Source organism: Dermacentor albipictus, chromosome 2, assembly GCF_038994185.2.
Source record: "Dermacentor albipictus isolate Rhodes 1998 colony chromosome 2, USDA_Dalb.pri_finalv2, whole genome shotgun sequence".
Taxonomy (NCBI): domain Eukaryota; kingdom Metazoa; phylum Arthropoda; class Arachnida; order Ixodida; family Ixodidae; genus Dermacentor; species Dermacentor albipictus.
In genome coordinates, this window is record NC_091822.1 from 174200197 (window position 1) to 174220886 (window position 20690).

Consider the following 20690-nt stretch of genomic DNA (forward strand, 5'->3'; position numbering starts at 1 on the left):
CTCGTCATCCAACGTTTGCAGCTGTGGACGAAGCCTCGGTCCCTCTGCCTTTTGTCGTCGAAGCTTCGTTTTCTCTTCTTTTGTTGCGTGCGCGTTAATGTCCGCGCGTGGCCTCGCCCCCCCTCGGTGTGTGTATAGCTGCGTGTATACCTGTCACGCGCGCACGGTGGCCGCATCGTGGCGCCCAGCTCCGTTCCTTCTGACCGGTGGCCCGACGGTCGTTGCTTTTAGACAGGTCGTTAGCGATACTCGCGCTACGTTCGCGCTCCTTCGTGAGTGACCGACATCGGCGGCGGCAACACGCGCACCTGTTGTCCGTGAGCCGCCTGGGCCGAGCAGCTCGTTGTCCTTGACCTTACTCTTGTTGCGTTTCCTTTCTTTCTTTCTCGTCTCCTCGCTCCGCATTCTCTACCGTCTTGCACCGGAGACGCCGGGCTATTAATTTCCGTCTGCGGGAGCGCGGCGAAGTGGCATGGGATTGTCGCGGCCGCTGTTGGCCCCGAAACGGCGACTCTGCAGGGAAGCGGTGGTAGTAGCGGCCCTCTTGTCGGTTCTTGCTCACTCCCCCTCCCCCTCGACATCTCTCTCTCTCTCTCTCTGCCATGTCTCCCGCATGAACGGATTCCGGGTACAGCGTACCCGCGGGAGAAAGAAAAGCGGCGGGCTACACGTGGATGTGACTAGCGCGAGCGGCTTCGTTGTTCGAGGGTGTTTGTTCTGCGCGAGAAGGACTGTTAGGCTTAGCACGCGGGGCGTCGCGTTTACGACCGCCACAAGGAGGAGGAAACGAAGCACAGGCACAAAACGAAATGAAAACGCCGCGCGGACCTTGGGACGTCTAGCAGGTGGATATTTTTATAGCTTCCAATCTACGTAAGTCACGTCTCCCTTACCCATGTGCTCTCTCCCTTTTCGGTTTCTCCGGTACAGCGCTTCTTTCTTTCTATTAGCTTATCTTCGCCGATCTTTATGTTGACTCGTTCCGCTGGAGAAGTGCCTGCCGTGCCTGCGAGGTACGGTGGGTGTGTGATGGCTATCGAAGAAAATTTATCGTCGAGTTTGCTTCGTTTTCTGGTCCTCCTCTTGCTTCAATGTCCACGTTTCGCGACACATGCCGGGAGGTGGAAGGACGCCCGCGCGTGGTCTGGCCACGACTACTAACTTGACTAAGGCGCCATGCCTTGCTCTGGTGCACGGACACGTTGACGGAAAGTAACGAGCCGGCGTAAATCTCGAGTCCTTCTTGCGCGCTCCTCGTCGCTCGGCTCTTTTCTTGCGCGCTTGTTGCCTCCGTGGTTAATATGTGGCCTCATTATGCATATTGTCTCCGCCGTCTGGTCACGCATTGAATCTCCGTCAGTGATCAAGATGTTGCTTAATTTCATACACGTATAATCGAAGACTGGCGAATTCTATCTACTGTCTTCTGCTATGGCTTCACTAATGGATGTAGTTGGTCAGGTGACCAAGCACGCACGCACGCACGCACGCACGCACGCACACACACACACACACACACACACACACACACACACACACACACACACACACACACACACGCACACACTTGAGACATAGAGAGAGAGAGAGAGAGAGAGAGAGAGAGAGAGAGAGAGAGAGAGTACAAAAAGAAACCAGTATAGTCTAGCTTGTTTCCTCCTGCTCATTACGACTCGGTGGGCGTATTGTTGTGTGGGTCAAGAGAGCACGCAATAAAAACTCTGCCGCCGCTTCTACCCTCGGCTACTCGGCTTACTCGACTGCGTCTCTCTCGTCACTGTTTTGGTGTTGGCGTACACACCTCCTCCCGTGCACTGTTCGCTTGCTCGCCCGACGCCAGACTTCTTGCAGCTGTCGCAGCTGTTTCCTTCCATCTCCGACGGAGGCAGCAGGCCGGCTGCCAGAGGACACGGACCGCGAGGGAGCGGCGCGTTTGAACTGCTCGGAGGCTGGCCCAATGTTTGCGCTGCTAACAACCTGTTTCATCGAGATAACAGCAGCCGTCATCCCGTATCTCCGCGTCTTGTCCCCCCCCCCCTCCCTCCTTTCCTAGCTTTCAGCGTTTCTTGCCGGTTCTCCCTCTCTCTGCACATCGTCCGTAGAATTCCTTTAAACGCTTTAATTGCGCACGTTTATTGCGGCGTGACGCAAATTATCTACAGTAGAGCAACTAAAAAAAGAAAGCAATGGGAAAGCAGGAGAGGGACGCCGCCATGCTGGCGTCGCTTAATATCTCGCCGTTTGCGGTCTCGTCTTCGACCTCTACTTCTGCCATGGCTGCCGCCGTTTTACTGCCCAGAGCATCTTCGGTGCTGCCTCGGCGGCGGCGTGGTCGCAGTATATATACTTCTCCGCGAGGAGTTGGCTGCCCTCCGTCGTAGCCGCCCCTTCAAGCGTGGGCTCGGGTTGATTTAGGTGCGCCCCAGTCGACCGCAGAAGCAGTCCCCCCCTTATCCCCCCCACCCCTTTTTATTATTTCTTTCTTCTTTTCTCTCGGCTGGCAACGTCGCCGCCGGGAGAAAATGAAGGCTCGTTTTTATATTGCCGACGCCGCCATTTCGGCGTCACGTGCGGTTTAGCCGCACCAGCCAGCTGGATTCGTCGCGCGGGTGTCTGTGCTCGCGACGAGGGCTTTCCTCACTAGCGCGATGATTTACGTGCGACTCGCGTCCGCCACGAGACGGCGTGAGAATGGGACCGTGTCGCGTGGGTTCGACTTGCTTGTTTTCGTAGGGTTTTTTTTCTCGCCTTTTATTTCCCCGTAGCAGTCGCCGCTGTGTAGCGTTCGCCCTTCTTATACCGAAGTCATCTATTTCTCCCGGAATGCAGCATAAGCTGCCTCTCTGCTCAGAACTGTGAGATAAAAAGAATACGCTTTTGTTGTAGGTTGGACTCGAGGGATTAGGAATTTGCGTTGGCAACTTTTAGAATCAGGGAAATGAAGATTAGGTGCTAACAAGTCTAGACAGCTAGATCACGTAAACCTGTTTTTGTTAGTTATTTGCTTTATACCACAAATTTCGGTTGCTAAACAACGATGGACACGCGCTCTGATATCTTATTTTCTACAGCCCTTCTTTTCCCCTTCTTTCTCGAGTGTTGCGCTCACGGATTTGGCGATAGCGTTGGTTAGCCACCAGACTACGACAGCAGTTACTCTTGCTTCCCTGCATTCCTTTGTTGGAATGTAACGAAATTGTCCGGAAGTTCGCGGAGAAATGGGGCGCTGCAGTGAAGAGGAATCTGAATATGCTTGCGCCGGACAACTAGGGCCACCTATCGGTGGGGGTCTGAAACCGCCACTTCTGCGCGGCATGTTTCCCAGGTCCGGTTTTCTTGTCGGTATGCATCCATTCGAACTTCATCGGAACAAGTTAAACGGTCGTCAGGAAAGTGATTGCTTTAACCAAAGTTTCTGTAACCGGGTCCTAAGTGAGCTTGTTACCTGCTCGGGAATGTAAATATTACTTGATGTTCTTTTCTGGAAGCTTTAGCATGTATGGGTACCTCCCTTTGTTCTAAGAGCTCCAGTTGAACCACCTTCTATTGATTGGTCGCATCGCCGTGTGCGACTTCCGCAAGGAGCCCTTTACGGGACCCACCGAATCAGGCGAGTCAGCCGACCGAAGCCTAAGCGAACTGCGAGGCGGATATCGCCCAGCGTTAGCGCGTAGCGGCTGGGATTGCGATCCCGAATTGGCCGGAAATTAAGCCGACCCGCCTCAACGGCGCCTAGCCGGCTTCCCTAGCAGCGCAATCTCCATGCAAACATACGAACGAACGTCCACGCATTCGCATTGTGCGCGACCCTGCAAACGCTCGTTGCCGATCGGGGGCCATACACGGATGGCGTTGAGGGCAACACGGCGCTTACTCATGGGACCTTGTTTGCGATCCCTCTTGTGCCTACTTGCCGAAAAGCTCGTGTTTTATCCTCATGCGTGACCTTCGTATGTGCTTTATCGCGGCTTCCCAGGGGATGACCCATCGAGCTTTTTTTCTTGTTGTTGTTTCGACCGGGGACGTGCTACGTAGGCCCTGTGCACTTTCACTGCGTCGTTCCCTGCGCAACCGTTCGCATTCCAGTTTGCAACCACGCCCTGATTGTCTCTCTCATTCGTGCTATCCGCCTTCGCTTGGAGGGCTTTTGTCTGCCCTGTAACAAAGATTCGGAAAGCACGACAGGACGCGGACGCACGCTTACAAATACTGTCTATCTCTTTCCCTCTCTCTCCCACGAAAGCAAACCCGGACAAGAGAACAACCGAACAAAAACAACAAGCACACGTTGCAAGCGGATGCGCGAGCAAACACGCTCGTAAACCCGCACGTTCGCAAACAGTAGCGCATCCTCGCGCCGAAAGCGCGGTTTCCCGGAACACGATACTCTCATTTTGCTAATAACCTGCTCCTGTATCCCCATCCTGGTCGTTTTCAATCTTCCCGTTCACGCGCATTGCACTTTTGTCTTTCTTACTCTCTCTTTCTCTCTCTCGCTTATTTAGTGTTTCGTCCTTAATTATTCCCGTGCGCAGGCGTCTACGCCTCAGCGCCTGGCGAACTTTCTACTGCCTCGTGCCGTTTCTTGCCCCCCCCCCCCCCCCCCCGCTATATGGCGGCGCGTACGCAAAACTCGCTCGAGGAAAATTAACAGCGGGGTGGAATAACTCGATTAAAACTACACCGCGACCAGGCGCAGCGGTTTCCCTGCGGCGTGCTCTGCCCGTCTGCTCACTCCGGGCTTTCGTATCACAACCACGCACGCTGCATGGACTTTCCCGTCGAGCCATCCTAACATGCCAGAACTTGGCGTACGTGCGCTAGGGGGCACTGTGCCCGACATTTCTGCACGCGCGTCGAGGTCCCGTGCAGATTGCCCTGTTTGCTGTCAGATACTTCCTTATCTCGGCCCCAGATGCTGTCTGGCGGAGCTTAAGGAAATAAGGCGCGGGTATTTTCTTTTTTCCTTTTCCTGTGTACACGCGTGCTGCAGTGGACGCGGTCTGCGCGTATACTTTGCGCAATATTCATAATGCGCGTGGTGGATTTTAGAACCGTTGCAGCATGGGCGTCGCCCGCTCGAATCACCGCGATTTCTGTGTTGTTCACCGCCGGTCGCGTGCGTGTGGTTTATTGATCGTTTGACTGAGGGCCAAGTACGTTGCGCGGAGGAATGGGACGCAAACTCTTCTTGTTTGTCAGGCATTTCCGAAATTTAAAGGTCTCTCTCAACTTCTCGTCGCATATTGTGCATCAGGAAGTCGCTGTGCATGACTGTGCACTGCGTTGTGCCTTCAGTGAGCGGTTTTATTATGCAGAACAGAACGTGTTTTCGAGATAGTAGTTGGAAGTGAGCAGTAAATACATGTAGTCTTTGCATTGTCGCACGATGGAATGGATATTTGGCAGCTAATGGGCTCTTGGAAATTCGTCTGCCTTGACGTATTCGCGCGTCTTTGCGGTGCCCACCATAGCTTCCTGATTGGTTTCAACTGCCGTTGGAACGTCCTTAAGAACCTTCAAGTTGATTTCGGCATCCCTGCTATTAGCCCTTGTTCTTCGGACTATATTTAGACTCTCCTGTGCGTTGCCTAACTTGCGTTTTCAAGCATGCGCATCGCGCGGGATGCGTGAAACTTGTCGCATCAGTGCATCGCAATTGGACGCACCATCCTCATCAGTGTTCTGCGTACGGAACGCGCATGGTGTGCGCACATGTAGGCTCCCGAGGCCCCGACCATTCGGTTGCCTTTGAAACGAAAAAAATTACGTAAGCGGGCTTTACTGCACAAAGCCTCTTATTGTGGAGAAGCCAGCTTTCCCGAACTCCACGGCGGTGAAGAGGGCAAGCATGCAAAGACATCGTATGTCAAGAAGTCTCGGTTCGACGTCCCCGTTCAATCTGTGGCACATGGACCATGTTTTGTCTGCAGCGTAATTCTCTTCTTGTGGTACCGAAGAAGGCGGCGGCTCGCTTCCGCCTCTGATGTTGGTCGATACGTTTGCGATGGCAACCTGCACGCCATTCACTAGGGTCAATAGCGCACCTGTGACGAAGCCGTTTCGATTGCTTTCATCTTTCTGCTTCTGACGTCAGTACAGCGGGTCCCGGGTAGAGAGGCAAGCGACAGAATTTCTATTCCGTGAAGACGGTAAGTGCCCGAACCTAGGTGTAAAGTATACGTACTGTGCGAGTACATGCATGACTTACTTCCACGAGCCCGCTTTCTTAAGGATGACCGGGAAATTTTGAGACAACACGCTTGGTATCGAATTTTTGTCATGGAATATTCCAGACATTAAAGGCAAAGAAAAAAAATGTCTGCGGGCGCAGAATTGGATTACTTGAAACAAAGGGGGAAAAAGGGGGAGGGAGGGAATAAATGATGCCAGTAAAACGAATTCGCAGAAGCACACGTCTTTCCTTTTGTTTTAAAGCTAGCCACTGACTATTTCTACCGCTTCCTGTCGTTCTACCCCGGCAGTGGTTTCATCTTTCTAGCTGCGCCCGTTTCTTGCCTTCACCCCTCTATTATTATTATTTTAGTTTATACTGCCGCCATTACAATTCGTATTTCGTTCCGCGCCGTACTCGGAACATATTTTTCTTAGTTTTCACTTCCTCGCCGCTTATCGCTCGCTTCCTCTTTTCTTTCGTTCTTTCGTTAGTTTTCTTCGCAGTGGGCTTGTTTCTTTCCATCGTCATGTTTCTTCGTATTATTCCGCCTCCTTATGCGCGACGGCCATCTCGGAAACTTTTTTTCTCTCTCTCCCCATCTGCATCGGTCGTCTCCTTTAGCGTCGTCGTTTTGTCTCTCCGGCACTGAATTCAGCCCATTCCCCTTGGCTTCACACGCCCACATCTCTTTTCTTTAATCCTTCTTTGTTTTTCGTTTTTATCTCTTTTCCTTCGTCTTCGGCGGTTCCGAATTCATTTTCTTTTGTTTCTCGCTATCTTGAGCGCGCGCCCGACCATCTTGAGCCTGCCGGGGGCGCGATATGTCCCGCGTTCTGTGCGTACTGCCGCCTCTTCTTTGTGTCGTTCTTGTTCGTGCTTAGCGTCTGTTCCTATCTAAAGCGATTCTTTTCACCTCCCTTCACCGCTTCTCATGACGGAGACGCTCGCTCTTCTTTTTTCTTCGTCGGTCTCGCCTTAGCTTTGCCCTCATCGTCTCCATTTCATATCGTCTTTGTTTCCTCTAGTTTGATACTTGGCTCGCGCGAATCTCAAGGTGTACGGCGGCTGCTTCTCCCTTTCTCTCTCGTGCGGCCGTGGTGCGTCCGGTCGCATATATATATACAAACGTTGCTTGAAACGGCTCGCCTTTCACGTAGTGATGCGATGCGGAATGGCCTTCTGTGCGGCTGTGTATGGCTTCGCGGCCGTAGTTGGCAGAGGCAAGGGAGAGACAGGGTGGACCCACTTTGGGAGCAGGGAACAAAATGAGAGATATGCGTGTCTTCGCCCTCATTCGTTGTACTGCATTTTTGTTCTTGCTATTCCGTGCAGCTGTGTCTTTCTTTTTCTTATCCTATCCAGGAAAGCTGCCCGAGTTCATCGTGTGTTCTCTTCAGGTCTTGTTGCATTGTCCATCGCTTTTACTTAATTTGTGTAAACTTTGTTCGAGATCTTTTTAATGCGTTATAAGAGCGTCACTGGTTAGTTGGCAGCTATGTGGGACTGTATTACAGCACGAGAAAAAGAAAAGGCAGTTGTGCTTACATTATTGAGCTCATTTCGGGCTTTATTTAGGGAGTCTAGAATTCGATCTTTCATGTTTCAGTTTGCTGTTGCACTGCTTGCACTTGCTCAGCTCCTTTCTTACCAATGTTTGCTGATCTTTGAAAATATGTGATGACCCGTGACGACCCCGTTTCGCATTAACGACTCCAGAGTCGCGGGGAGGAGTCTAATGTATTGAACCATACGGTATGCACTCTTTAGTAGCGTAAGCAGCAATGGACCACCCAGTTCTTCAATACGTATAGTCAGACCTGTTTACCCTACATTCATTTCAGTCCGCTAAACACGCCATTGTTTGCCAGTGGGTGCTCGCGTTAATCATTCTCCCGTAATCGAACGGTTGGTTCTCTTTCGGACGATGCAGTGTCGCTCAAAAGGCGGTGCTGTTTTTCTCGAGCAGGGATCTTCTGCTGAATGAACCAATTCCTTCAGCTTCCACTCCCCAACTTTTGCGTACCGAAAATATTTTGACGTGCGGTGTTCGCACCCTGCTTTCGACGCGCCCTTCGTGTGCGCTGCGCTATCACGAATCGTCACTCGCGGTATCATCGCCTTTCGCGAGACCTTTGATGCCGATACTTTCAATTCTAACGCTGCTATAAGCCCAAGAAGCGACAACTAGAAATTTCTCGAATCTTCTGCGAAGTTTGGAGATAAATGGCCTTAGGCGTGGCCATATCATCAGCTGGTTGTTCTTGCCACTAGAGCACCTTACTTTAGTGGAAGCTCCTTGTGCAGAAACAAACAGTTCAGACATACCACAATTGCTTGATTTTCCCAAGGCTGCACATGCTATATTGTCTTGGCAACCAATGCTGGGAGCCTTACGGCTGAGGGTCGAAACGGGCGCTGGTAAATGCCGGCGTACGCTTCAAAAGAAAGTGAGAAAGGGGAGTGAACAACAACAACAACGACGACGACAAAAATATCTCTCTGATGCGGAATACCTGTGCCTAGAGCTAAGAAGGAAATAAGAGGAGGCGTATACCAGAAGCAACGCAGAGGCGAGCCATCGCCGTATATATATAGATATATGCGCATGTATATATACGGCGGTATTTTCCATAACCGCATTACTTAAAGTGGCCGGGGGTCCGGGGTGGGGTGACGGCCGACACATTAAAGCAGCGACTCGCAGCTTCAATCCTCTCTATATGTTTTTCTCTCGGTTCATCTTCTTTTGCTTTGGTCTATCGTTGTCGTGCTACCGTTGCCTGGCCCACCACCCGTTTTGTTGCCATCAGAGCGCGCTTCATCGCGGCTCCCAGCTTTACTGTGTACTGCTGATCGCTCACGTCTTGCATCGCGATCAGGGTCGGGATCGCGCGGCTCCCGAGATAAGGGATGGCGCCGATGTGTGCGGGGGCTTCGTGGGCTTAGACTTATAATGCGGCAATAGGCGCCGATCGTTGTGTTGCCTGCTGTTTTTGTTTTATTTTTGTCTATTCGACCGAAGCATTCGTACCGGGTTGTTCACCTCGTCGATCTTACTCGGCGTATAGACGTCGACGTAATGCGACGTGATTCGCCAGTCAGAAAGCTGAATCTAATTTTCTGACTGGTGCTCTTTGAAGTATTTCCGCTGGTTCAGATTTTTGCGTGCAACAGTCACCGAGAAAGGGGATTAGGCTGTGTGTACGTCCTGCAAATGCTGTGCATATTAGGAAAAAGAAGTAAGGTTTACATAAGTTGTTCGTTGTGCATCCCCTCCCTCTTTGTTGTAGACCACAGATGGGAAGTCAGCACGTTGATAATTTTAGTCATAACTTATCGTATGTCGTAAGAATGGATGTCGTAAGAATAGGTTCAATAGGAGTAGCCGTCGGTTTCGTACGGCGCCAAAGTTTCTCATATTTAACTTCACTTCAGTAGTACTGCGGAACTGGTACAACGTTGATCGCACTCTAAAAATGGAAGAAACGGCTTAAGAAATGCAGTGAATGTTGGGTGTTCGTGTATGTCACTAACCTTGCTTTCGAATGGCTTGCTTTTGCTCCATCTTAGCAATATTCGCTGCGTGACCAAACAAGTTTGTGCACTACTCTGCGCAGTCTTCAAAAGGGAGGCAGTATTCGAAAAAAAAAAAAGAATCTTTTACTAGCGCAAGGTTGAGAATGACAAACGTGGAGACAAACGTGTCTTCCCCGAGAGGCGTTGAGCCGCGGGGACCGAACCACGTCTTCGTACTTTCAGCTACACATGGTGCCTTCCGCATATCGCGATGGAAGTCTGGGCACGTAGGGCTCCGAGGCGTTGGGAACTGTCTCGCGTCGCGGCGGTGGGCTTCCTTTCAAACACGTGTGCTATGTGGTGAAGTCGGAGGTGAGGGGTGGGGGGAGCGAAGGCCCGGGGGGAAAAGGGGGGATTCGCCCTAACTGCTGGCGCCTCTGGGGCCGCTGCATTGCTTCCGTTTTCGAGCCGTGCTCGCGCATTAATAGAGGTTCCTCCGTTCATAATTTACGACCGTCATTTCGGGCACTTTCTCGATACCGTTATACAATATGTATAGAGCGACTCAGCGTCGCCCTAACGCCAGCAGCGATATCTTGTAGTCTTGTGCTTTATTGTTCACGTGACGCGTGTTTTCTATACAAACTTGGAGCTTTTTTTATTTCATTTTGTTTTGGTGTGTGGGAAGTTTGGCGTTGTGCTCTATAGTCGCCCCAACACCTAATTTCTGTTCATCGCGAAAAAATAGAAATAAAAAAAAAGAACTTTCATGCACCACAAGTACTGCGTACCGTATCCGGTACTCGTTTCCTGTTCTGCAACCAGAAAATTTTCTCTCTGAAAGTTGTATGGATTTCTTTAGGTCTTGCAATCAGTTATTATAGCGCGCGATCTCGGCACTCGTTTTTTTTTTCTTTCTTTACGAACATGTGCTGAAAAGGTTGCTCCTTTCTTTTTGTATATTGCTGCGTGCGCAGCCGCTGTAATATACAAGCGCCGAACACGCAGAAAGTGCGAGGCTTCCCTGTTTGAGACGCACGTCACGTCCTAGCGTCGACTATACGGAAGCTCTGGCAGCGTCAGTGTCTTCCTGTGCTGCAACGTTAAGCGATTTCGGCGTTAACGGCCGTTTTTCGCGCACCCGGAAGCGTTGAAGTTGACCAAAAAATAAATGAAAAATGATAGCGGCACCTTGTCATTCATCAGCGTTGTCTTTCGCTTTTGTACATGGCGTTTTAGTACTTTGCTTCACGCGACAGTTTTGCTCGTTTAGAGTACTGGAACACGCTGCAAAACGACGGTTGTCGCAGTTCGTGCGGTATGAAGCGATAACAAAGCGCTCGCGCGCGCAGGCAGATAAGGGGATAAATATGATAAACTATGTGGAGTATACGTATTTATATATAACAATCTCATGTTATAAATATTACTCCGTAGAGTTAAGAGCAAAACAAAAAGAAACTCTTATACGGAGTAATCGCTTGTCCAGGAAAAGGGGGGGGGGGAGGGCAGGGGGGGGGCGGTGTACACGGAACTTGCGCGTACGCTTACTTATCTGCGGCTCTGGTAGCGTCATTTGAAAACGCACAACAAACTAAATATGAACACAAAACATTGGAAATTGGAAATATAAAGTTGGTTTATTCCAACCTGCACAGAAGAAAGTATTCTGAGATTCAGAAGAGAGTTTAATTAAGCAGGGAAATACGCACGAGCGTGCGAAAAAACAAAAGAAGAAAAACCGAGGAGCGAGGCGTGTTATCTTCTGTAAAGTATTTTTTTAGTCAGAACGACGACGATGACGACGACAATAGGAAAACGAACATTAATGTGATGCCATAGACAAATGCGCTTTCTATAGATGCAAAGAAAAGCACGTTGGCTCGGTCCAACCCGTAAGAACACGCAGCTGCGCTCGAGAAACCGAAAATTCGAAGATGAGAAGTGCTTGATCGGTTTGCGAACTTGGGAAGAGATTTATGGGTAGTGTCGTGCACCGGAGAGATTAATGGCGCGTCCGCATTTATTTCCGGCGCACGCTGGCACGTCGAATCGAAAGCGCGTCCGTTAAGTAAAGTAGAATTAGGTTAGGTTGAAGTTTTAAGGCACGCAATGCGGTGCCGTTTTCGTCTCGGATGCAGTTGAAATCGCTCCAATCTACGCAGACAACACACTTGGGTTAGGTCAAAAGTTTCCGCGGAAGCTCGGCAGCTGCAGGATAAAGCTCGTCTTTACCGTTTCCATGGGAACCGCGTGCCGCCTGGCGTCACGATTATACGACGACTGCTGCTCTAAAAGCAGTCGTAATCGTAGCGAGCGCAGGAGGGAAGCGCGGTTACACAACGCTGAGGCAAGAGGGCGAGCGGGACAATTAAACGCAGCCGTGATAGCGCGAATACGAGACATTGGAACGGCCGAGCTGTCGGAAGGGGGGGGGGGGGGGGGGGTGGCATTACGTTTCCCGCGCCCTTCGCGGTTGGGAGTGAAGGTTCGTACATTTGGCGGGTTTCAACCGAGCCTCGGGGTCGCCGGTCCTAGCCCGCGGGTCCTGCACGCCCAGACTGCGAGCGGGGCATGTCCGTGCCGCTCGGTCTTGGCTGTGTGCTCCCGGGGTACTCCTCTCTGTTTCTCGTCTCGAATTCGGCGTCGCCCCCCCCCCCCCCCCCCAAACTATTCCCGGGTTTCTCTTTCCATTTCTTCTTTTGGGGACGTGATTACGATTAACTCCGGTGGTCTCTTTGAGAAGCGTGCGACGCGTAAGAGTACAGTGAGCGCGCTCCGAGTGTGTGTAGCGCGTACGGCAACCGGGGTTTCAGCAGCGAGGCGGGGAGATTCGACGGCCGATGGCGAAGAACAAGGGACACTCTCTCTTCTTCAAACGAGGAAAATATGCAAATCGCGAAGCGCGCGCGCCCCCCACTTTCTTTCGCCGCCTCCTATGCATGTGCTTGGCTTCCTTCTTTCGCTGCGCGCGCGAACTGCCTTGCCACCAATCACGCCTATATGGAGTTTCTTGATAAACTGGACCGCCGAGCAGCGGTGACAGCGCCCGCTGAGCGCGCGTCGTCCCGTAGCTCGCGCTGGTCCCCTCTTTGTTCCCGCCCACGAGCCACCCACGGAGTTCCGCGCGTGTGCGCGTCGTATAGTACGAGGCTACGAGGTGTCCCGCCAGGCCGGGCAGGGTGGCCGAGGGCACACACGCCTCATAACTCGGCTTATGCCGCGCTCGTCTGTACGCGCTATATTCGCAATTGGCTCTTGGGTTTCTGCGCGCGCGCCTGGTGAGCCGGGCGTGTCCGCCTTTCGGCGATGACCTCCCTCTGTTTCTAATTTAGGCAGGATATCGCTTTCTTTCTTGCGACCGGACCCGGTTCTGGAAGATTAGCTTCGGCGCCGCGTTTGCCGGGGCCGGAGAAGTCTTGTTTTCTCCTCGCGACTTTTTCTCGACTCGTACGCGGGAAGAGCGACATGAAGGAGCTCTACGCCAGCGTCACGGGTGCTTTTGTTTGACGTTCACCGCTTGTGCAAACGATGGCCAGTGAGGTCGATTTGTCGTCTGCGTTGCGGACGTAGTGACCTAGCTCGCTGACGTTTACGAGACCTTATTGAGCTGGAGGGCACACAAATGGATTCCGGCCCCTCGTTGGAAGCGTCGCTTTGGAAACGATGTTTGCTCCGTGAATGTTGATCGAATATTCACTCGTGAATTTGATTTTGTGTGTGTATGGTAGGCGCATTACGACCCTTTAATAAGACCTTGCAACCAACGCAAGGTGTGCCTTCGTACAGCGCTTGCAGCTTGCATTTTCTCGTGGCTTTACGCTCAAGGCTGCTCGCTAGAACGAGATGTTCACCGGTTTAAATCGATTAACATTAATTTCTTGCCGAAGCCAACAACCACTCGAGATTCCCTGCTTAAATGCGGTTAACATCGAGTTTTCATGAGTTTCTGCAGTGTGAAAGTAAGCTTGCCTAAGTTTTTAATTCTTGTTTGTTTCCTAGCGTATACACTTTAAGCTTGATCGTCGCGGCTTCCTCGATAATGATGCAAACCCCCTGCTGGTGCACTTGGAACTTTCGTTCTTATCGTGGTGATGGCTGCTTTGTGTGGGCGCGTTTTATGTAGTTTATGTGTTAGTATTTCCCTAACATGGTTCGTCCTTTTTTCTGCAGTTGTCCTCCTCGACACAACGACAGAGAGCATCCTGAACTGGACGCGGTATCCTTACGGGCCTCAAGCGAGAACACCTGGGGTGAGTTGACTCGCTCGTGGTCCTGCATTTGTCGTTTTATCTGAGAATCACGCCATACATCCTAGCATGCGGCGTTGGGAAAACGTCAATCTAGTCAATAACGGGCCTAGGTGAGCTACCCGGTACAGATTCGGGAACATACAGCGCTAAGCGCGCGACGAAGAACGAGAAGAAACGCGGGATCCGGCAAAGGTTGACCACAGAGTATGCACATGCCGAGTTCATGATACACGTTCTCTGACTATACGTCCGATGAAATAATGTAGAATAGTTATTCTTCTGTTTTGCTATCTATGCAGGAAATATTTGATGGGAGTAAAAACACGTACGATGGGCGTCAGTGATAATATACATATAATCGATTATTTAGCCCATAAGAAGGGCATTCATGACCCAATAGCCATAACCTATTCGACTTGCGCCAGCTAGAAACCGAAACAAACGCTTATTATGCTATACAAGAGAACAGGTCACCTGCGCGGCTTTGTTCAATAGTGCAGTGCTGCCGTGTAGCGTGTACAAGCACACACGCCTGTTTCCGTGTGTGGAAGCAGCATATGGTCATGCGCACGCGGACAAAGATCTTTGACTACGATTCTAATCACTCTTCAGAGAGAGAAGTTGAACCATCATCTGTATTTCAAAAGAGTAACAGGAAGAGAAGTCAAAAGCGACAACTGTCCGTGGCGATCCACCGCTATGGGAACCGAATCATAGTTAAAAGACCCTCTGGGAAACAGATACTGGAATGACGGCGAAGCGGGCCCTTGGCGTCCGGATGCCTCCGAAGACGCTGAGAAAAAGAAAGAATTAAAAGGAGGCTTTTAGCCGCGGTACCTGCCGGTCCTTTCACACGAACGCACGGATCTTTTGTCATGCACGCGCGTATATATGCCCGCGCCACTGCGCGACTCGTTAGTTTCATTTACCCGGCTAAACCGTATACGACGGGGCTTTGTGTTTCGCCGAGCGCTTGAGCGCTCGGAGAGGGGTAACGGAGAGGGGGAACGGAGCTCGGTTAAAAGAAGCCGGCGTCCGTGTCGACTTTAGGAAAGCCAACACCGCAGCGGCGGCGACGTACGGCGCACACACGCACGCGCACAACAGTATCCAGCTGCGGACAGCCAAATTGCGTGGCTAAATAAGTGACACCGCCGCGTCTTGCCTCTCTCTCTCCGATCTCTCCCCCCTTCACCCACTCGGCCTTCTTTCTCTGCTGTATGTCGTACATCTCCCTGGCACTGATTTTCGTCCAATCAAGGCGGCAAGCCGAGCGAACCGAAGCGGACATCTGGTGCCGTCGGCGCGCCTCTGTGATGCAAATTTTAATTCGCCCAAATTAGGGGTGTTTTGCCGGCGTCGTTAGCCAAGCGTGCGTTGTTGCCTTCTCTTAACCTTTTCTTTTTCTTTTCTATTCGTATCTTCTCGCATTGTAGTCAGCTTTGTCCGGGTCGGTTGTCTGTTTGGTTATCGGGCTTCACTGCGCGCCTGGACATCCGTGCTGCCTTTGAGCGCCGCAATTCTTCTCATGGGCTTCCTTCGTTATTCGCTCTTGTGCGCACGAAAATCTTGCGCATACTTCTGCGTGTCTCTTGTGCATTGCCATTTGTTTTGTTGAGCTTTCGCGTGAGGAGATGGCTTCGCGAGTATATTATTATTATTATTATTATTATTATTATTATTATTATTATTATTATTATTATTATTATTATTATTACGGTAGTTTGAGTGCAAGTAACGCCTGAGAGGATACGTTTGGTGTTGTGCTTCTTGCATAGCAGCAGTGTAGTGTTTGATGGTGCGTACTATCTTTTACCCGAAACAAATCGACAAATGAGATGAGCGAGGCAGCAAGAGAGAGACACCACATGCACCAAAGATGTGCTGTCTGATAATCAGCAAAATGGCCGCGACTTCCTGCGGTGGCACAAGATGAAGAGGGGAAAAACAAGCAGATTAGAAAAGTTAGTTTTCCCAGCGCAGCTAGTTATCAGTGCGCGCACTTGTGAAGCGTTAACGCTGAAAGTAATTAGGCTCGAAATCAAGCTTCTGTCAGAAACAGCAGCCAAAATAACCGCACCGGCTGAAGAAGCTTTCGCGAAGCATTGCGCAAATCCGAGCGCCCTGAATTTCGCGAGACGTCCCTAATTTACACTGCAGGCGTGAACTGCAAACGCGCACGTACCACACACACGCACGCACAAGTTTAATCGTGCGCGCGCTCACTCACTTCCATCCGGGGCTCGCGATTCTCTGCTGCCTTCGCGACGAACGATTCAAGTGCTCGTGTCGGCGACGTCTCGTTCGCTTTTTCTTTCCTTCGGCGTCCCTATTTACCAGGCGCACTTCCCAGGCCGTGTTTTCACAACCGTACCTCGTTGCGGCACGACGCATTTACCCAAGAGCGGTGGACGCGCAAACGCGCTAAAAGCGGTGCTTGCTCTCGGAGCGAGCTCGACGAGCGGGCACGCGAGGCCTTGTTTGCTTTGTTCTTCCGCGAATTCCCTCGTCCGCAGCCTCTCGCGTCTTGTGTACGCAAGGAGAGGAACACAAGACGCGGCGAGGCTCGCGGTATGCGCGCGCACTCCGCGAGTCGCGGGAACCGCCGAAGCAGTGCCATTGCTTGCTTGCTCGCTCGCTCGCTAGCTTGCTTTGCTTTCTTTTTTTCGTTTCCTGGCCTTACTCTTTTGTTATTGTAAACTCGGCAGTGTCTAGACTAACGTTGTACTCTTTCTCGGCCGCGCGAGCGCTGGGAACGCAGGCATTGTTAAGATGAGCCTGAGGACTTGGGAACCGAGGTTCAGTCTCTCAGCCTCTCGTTGAGGTGGTTAACAGGCTAGCGCGGTTGCGGTTTCGCCTGTTCGAAGATGAATGCTTTGCCGGTTATGATATGTATGGAGGAGGTTTCAGCTGCTTCGGACAACTCGAATTGTAGTCTATTAAAAGCCCTACAACTGCCCAACGTCCCTTGCACAGTCTGTACTCGTTTCGTTCGATCAGGAAGAGGTACCACTGCTTAAAAGTAACTTATCTAAACTTGCAAGGCAAGCTTGCGTGGTGTCAAATTAGGGCTCCGAATCTTGGTACCGGGACGCCAGCTGATTGTGTTCGCGCACTGCCAACCGTCGCATCACTTCGCGTAGTCTGGCTTCAGTGCCGTCGCCTTCCATTCTCGGCTGCTGGAGCATCTTTCGTATTATTGGAATTGTTAGGTTCCCCTTGCTAACGTCTTCCCGCTCAAACAAGTCTCTGATGTTCCTAATATAAGGCAATAATTTGAAATCGCTACTGCTCTTCCAGTTGGCCTCTAGTCGGTCTGTACCTCCTGTAATCATTTCTTGTCATATTGCAATAGAAGCTCGGTAGTGAGGCGCGAGCCTTTTTTTTTTTTTTTTCTTGGTATGGCGAACATCACGAGTCATAAGGCTTGCGTACGTGAGCTCATGCTTGAGTATTCACGCCCTTATAAGACGGGTATTGGCTCCAGTAAACGAGTTACGTGGTCGTTGTGTATCGCTCCCCGACACCTCGCTGTACCGGCAGCAGTCCTCGCCTGATGACTCAATGAGAGGAGGGGTGGAAGGGAGGGGCCTTAACGGCGAACGCACCGTCCGCACCGTTTTCGCGCGTGCCGTTGTGGTCTGCGCACGTGTACATATATAGACGGAGATGAATGCAACGTGACGCGGACGCCCTGACGAGACGGTTTTCCCGCAGCCACTAAGAGCACCGCGGTGCAGCGAAGGCGTCATGCCGGAACGGTCGTTTTGAATTTGGCCGAACCTAGGGGCGCTCGCTCGGTCGCGCGCGATTGCGACAAATCACGTAATTCGAGCTTATCGGCGGCCATTAACAGGCCCGTGACGGCCATAAAAATGCCGGTTTTATTGCGCGGGCGGGCGGCCAGGCGCGCCCGCGTGCGCGAGCTAGGGTACACCCCTGCATAGCATTCGTCGCTCGGGGTGTGCCGAAGGGAGGCAAGGGAGGAGGAGGGATGGGGAATTCGCCAGCCCGACGGGACGAGGATACACGCTGGTTGTCCGCGGGCTTGAGCCGTCGAGGGGACCCGGCGTTTGATCTCGACTTCCTCGGGAAGCCTGGATTCTGGCCCGGCTCGGCTGCCATGGCGTGCGATTTATATCTCGGGTGTACGGCGGCGTATCCGGCCAGGCGGCAGCTCGCGACGGTCGTTCCGGGGTGGGGGCCCGGCTGTGGGCTAACGGAGATTAGCATATATCGCGGCTTCCGGTCATGCCAAGGTATTCGATCTTTTCCTATCGACCCCCCCCCCCTCCTTCCCCCCGCTGCACCGCAATGGCCCTCGTTCCTTGCGATGGTCTTTCCCTTCCTGCACCCGCTTGTTTGCTTCCGTTTCGGGGTGAAGCCAACCTGGAATCGTACCGCGACTTTCCGCGCGCTTCGTGTAAACGAGTTTTCTTGCTCCCAATTTTTTTGTCCTGAGCCCGACAATATTACTTTGTGGGGCCGTATTATTCAGAGGGGATTTCTCGCACGCAGTGCCTGCAGCGTGTCCGCTTCGTACAAGGCTAATTGGGGTGCACCTGCTCGTGCAGATGAGAGAGCTGTAGGCAATCTCTGCTTCAACTTTTATTTCGATACCAGTGCGTTCGTGCACCACCAGGTGCCACCTACATCGTAATCTTTCTTTCTGATCAGCTTAAGAAACACGTTCCACCATGTTTTCCTTCTTTTTGGTGTAGTGTGTTGATGTATAATGCCAAATTATAAACCCAAATGTTCAGATGCAAACTGAACTCTCGACATCTAGCAACTTCCAACTTTCTCTATGGCTTACCTGGAGCTTGCACGACCATCATCGATGAGGTTAAACGTTGACATCTTTTTCTTTCAATACTGATTAGAGACTAGTCGCTTTTTATTTTCTAAACATGTGAAAGAATAGAACTACTATTTACTCACGCGCGCTTTTTTCATATGTTGTTCTAGTGTGGGAATAGGCGTTAATGTGGCTACGGTAAGGCGCCAATAACTCCTTCCCGACTTCCTTCGTATGCTCCCAGCAGTACGCGCGGAGAGGAAATCAAACGGGTCGATTTGCTTCGGGAGAAAAACAAAGATCCGTATATATATACGACACGCGATAGCAAAGTGGCGCCGAGCGTATATACCCGTCTCTGGTCCTGGAAACGCCCTTTCGGCGTCATTACTCCGTGCACCGTCCATCGTTCGCCGCTCCATGCGCGGCAACGGTCTCAGGTAGACGAAAGAGAGATGGGGGGAGGGGGGGGGGGTCGCTGCCATCTCGACCCGGTGTCTCGTTTCAACGCAGCCATCATCGTTTCCCCGATTGCGGTCTAGCAAACCGTTTCGAGACGCCTCTTGCATTCCCTTTCCTTCTGCCTCAAGACTGCACTGCTTCGTTTGCAGCTGCTGCTTCTTGGATTTCTTCGTCTTCGAGCCCTCGCCGTTCCGCTTAACGTTGTGTTTCTATGCTTTGCCGCGTTTCTCCCTCTCTCTGTTTTTAGTTTGTTTTGTGCAAGAATGGCTATGGCCGCATAGTGGAACTTAGCTTTCGCGCCAAGCACCGTTCCTTTGTGTGCGACTGCCCGTTTCAATCTGTTTCTTGCTTTTTGGAGAGCTCAGAGCTGACTTTTTGTACTATATCTGTGTCTCTGTTTCTCCCACCTCGCCTCCTAACTTTTTTTTAGTGCTTGTTTAATTCCATACCGACAATTCTGTACGCAGAAAACGTTTTCTCCATCTCTCTTAATTCTTTTCTAACGATTCCTTGTTTTCTTCCTGGTTTTATAGTTCACTTATTTCTCCCGCTTCATTACGGCAGCGTGGCGTGCACCATCGCTTCCTTTTAGTGCCCTTTATTATTTCTTTGTATTTTTTATTCGACCTTGTAAATCCGGTTTTAGCTCGTGAGCATTATGACACTGAGGTACGCTTTCGTTGGCTCTTCCCGTGACTGCGCTCGCTTTGTTATTGTAAGGCAAACCTTCTACAGTGCTGGGACCGCACAATAGCTGTTGGTTACGGCTTAGCTGTGATTAACAGTGGTTAAGCCGAGCGCTGACTCGTAACAGGTTGAGCGCTTCCTTTCTTCGTACCGTTGCATTCGTTACTGCCTCCCCCACCACGTAGTTTTTGTGCGTTCCGGCATTAAGGCAGTTCATACACTGTACGTGTGTGACCGGCCACTTCTTCAGCCATTTTCACGTGCAACGCGTCTTGAATAATTGGATGACAGGTGTGACATCCGCGCATGCAAATTCGGTCTCGCGAAAGCCAACGCCAGAAAGAAGGGGCTGTCGTATAACTAATTTCCCCAGTTTAACGTGGCTGTCGCTGCTGTGTGCGAGCAAAAAGAGAGACGAAAGAAGAGAGGAAGAAAAACAACAAAAAAAACAAACCAAAGCAATAAACGACAGCAACGCGAAAGCCTTGTTAGTCGCTTTTTCAGTCGTGCCCAATTACGAGCGAAATGCTCGTTATGCAGTTTGCTTGTTTCCACGGGTCTTCCCTGCTGCTTGCCGTCTTGTCTCGCGTTCTCCGTCCTCTTCGTCGTGTAGTATTTTCGTCCTCACAAGCGCGCTCTCCTTCTTTTACCTCCTCCACAGCGTTCCGCACTGCTGTGCTCTTTCTGTTCTGTGTCGTCTCTCGTTCTAGCGCCGAGAGGCCTCGTTTTGCCATTTTGTGCCGATTCGTGGCGTGGCCGCAACGCTCTCTCATCTACACCGGAGGTAGAAAAAGAG

General features: G+C 51.4%; 1 protein-coding gene across 11 annotated transcripts in view; it reads left to right on the forward strand.

The window, feature by feature from the left end:
- Eph (Eph receptor tyrosine kinase) overlaps positions 1–20690 on the forward strand; it is a 785142-nt gene that overhangs the window by 728652 nt on the left and 35800 nt on the right. For all 11 annotated transcript variants that reach the window (XM_065430505.1, XM_065430498.2, XM_065430502.2 and 8 more), the window contains one exon: positions 13868–13947. In XM_065430505.1, the coding sequence (XP_065286577.1) occupies positions 13868–13947 (80 nt within the window). The remainder of the gene's footprint in view (positions 1–13867; positions 13948–20690) is intronic.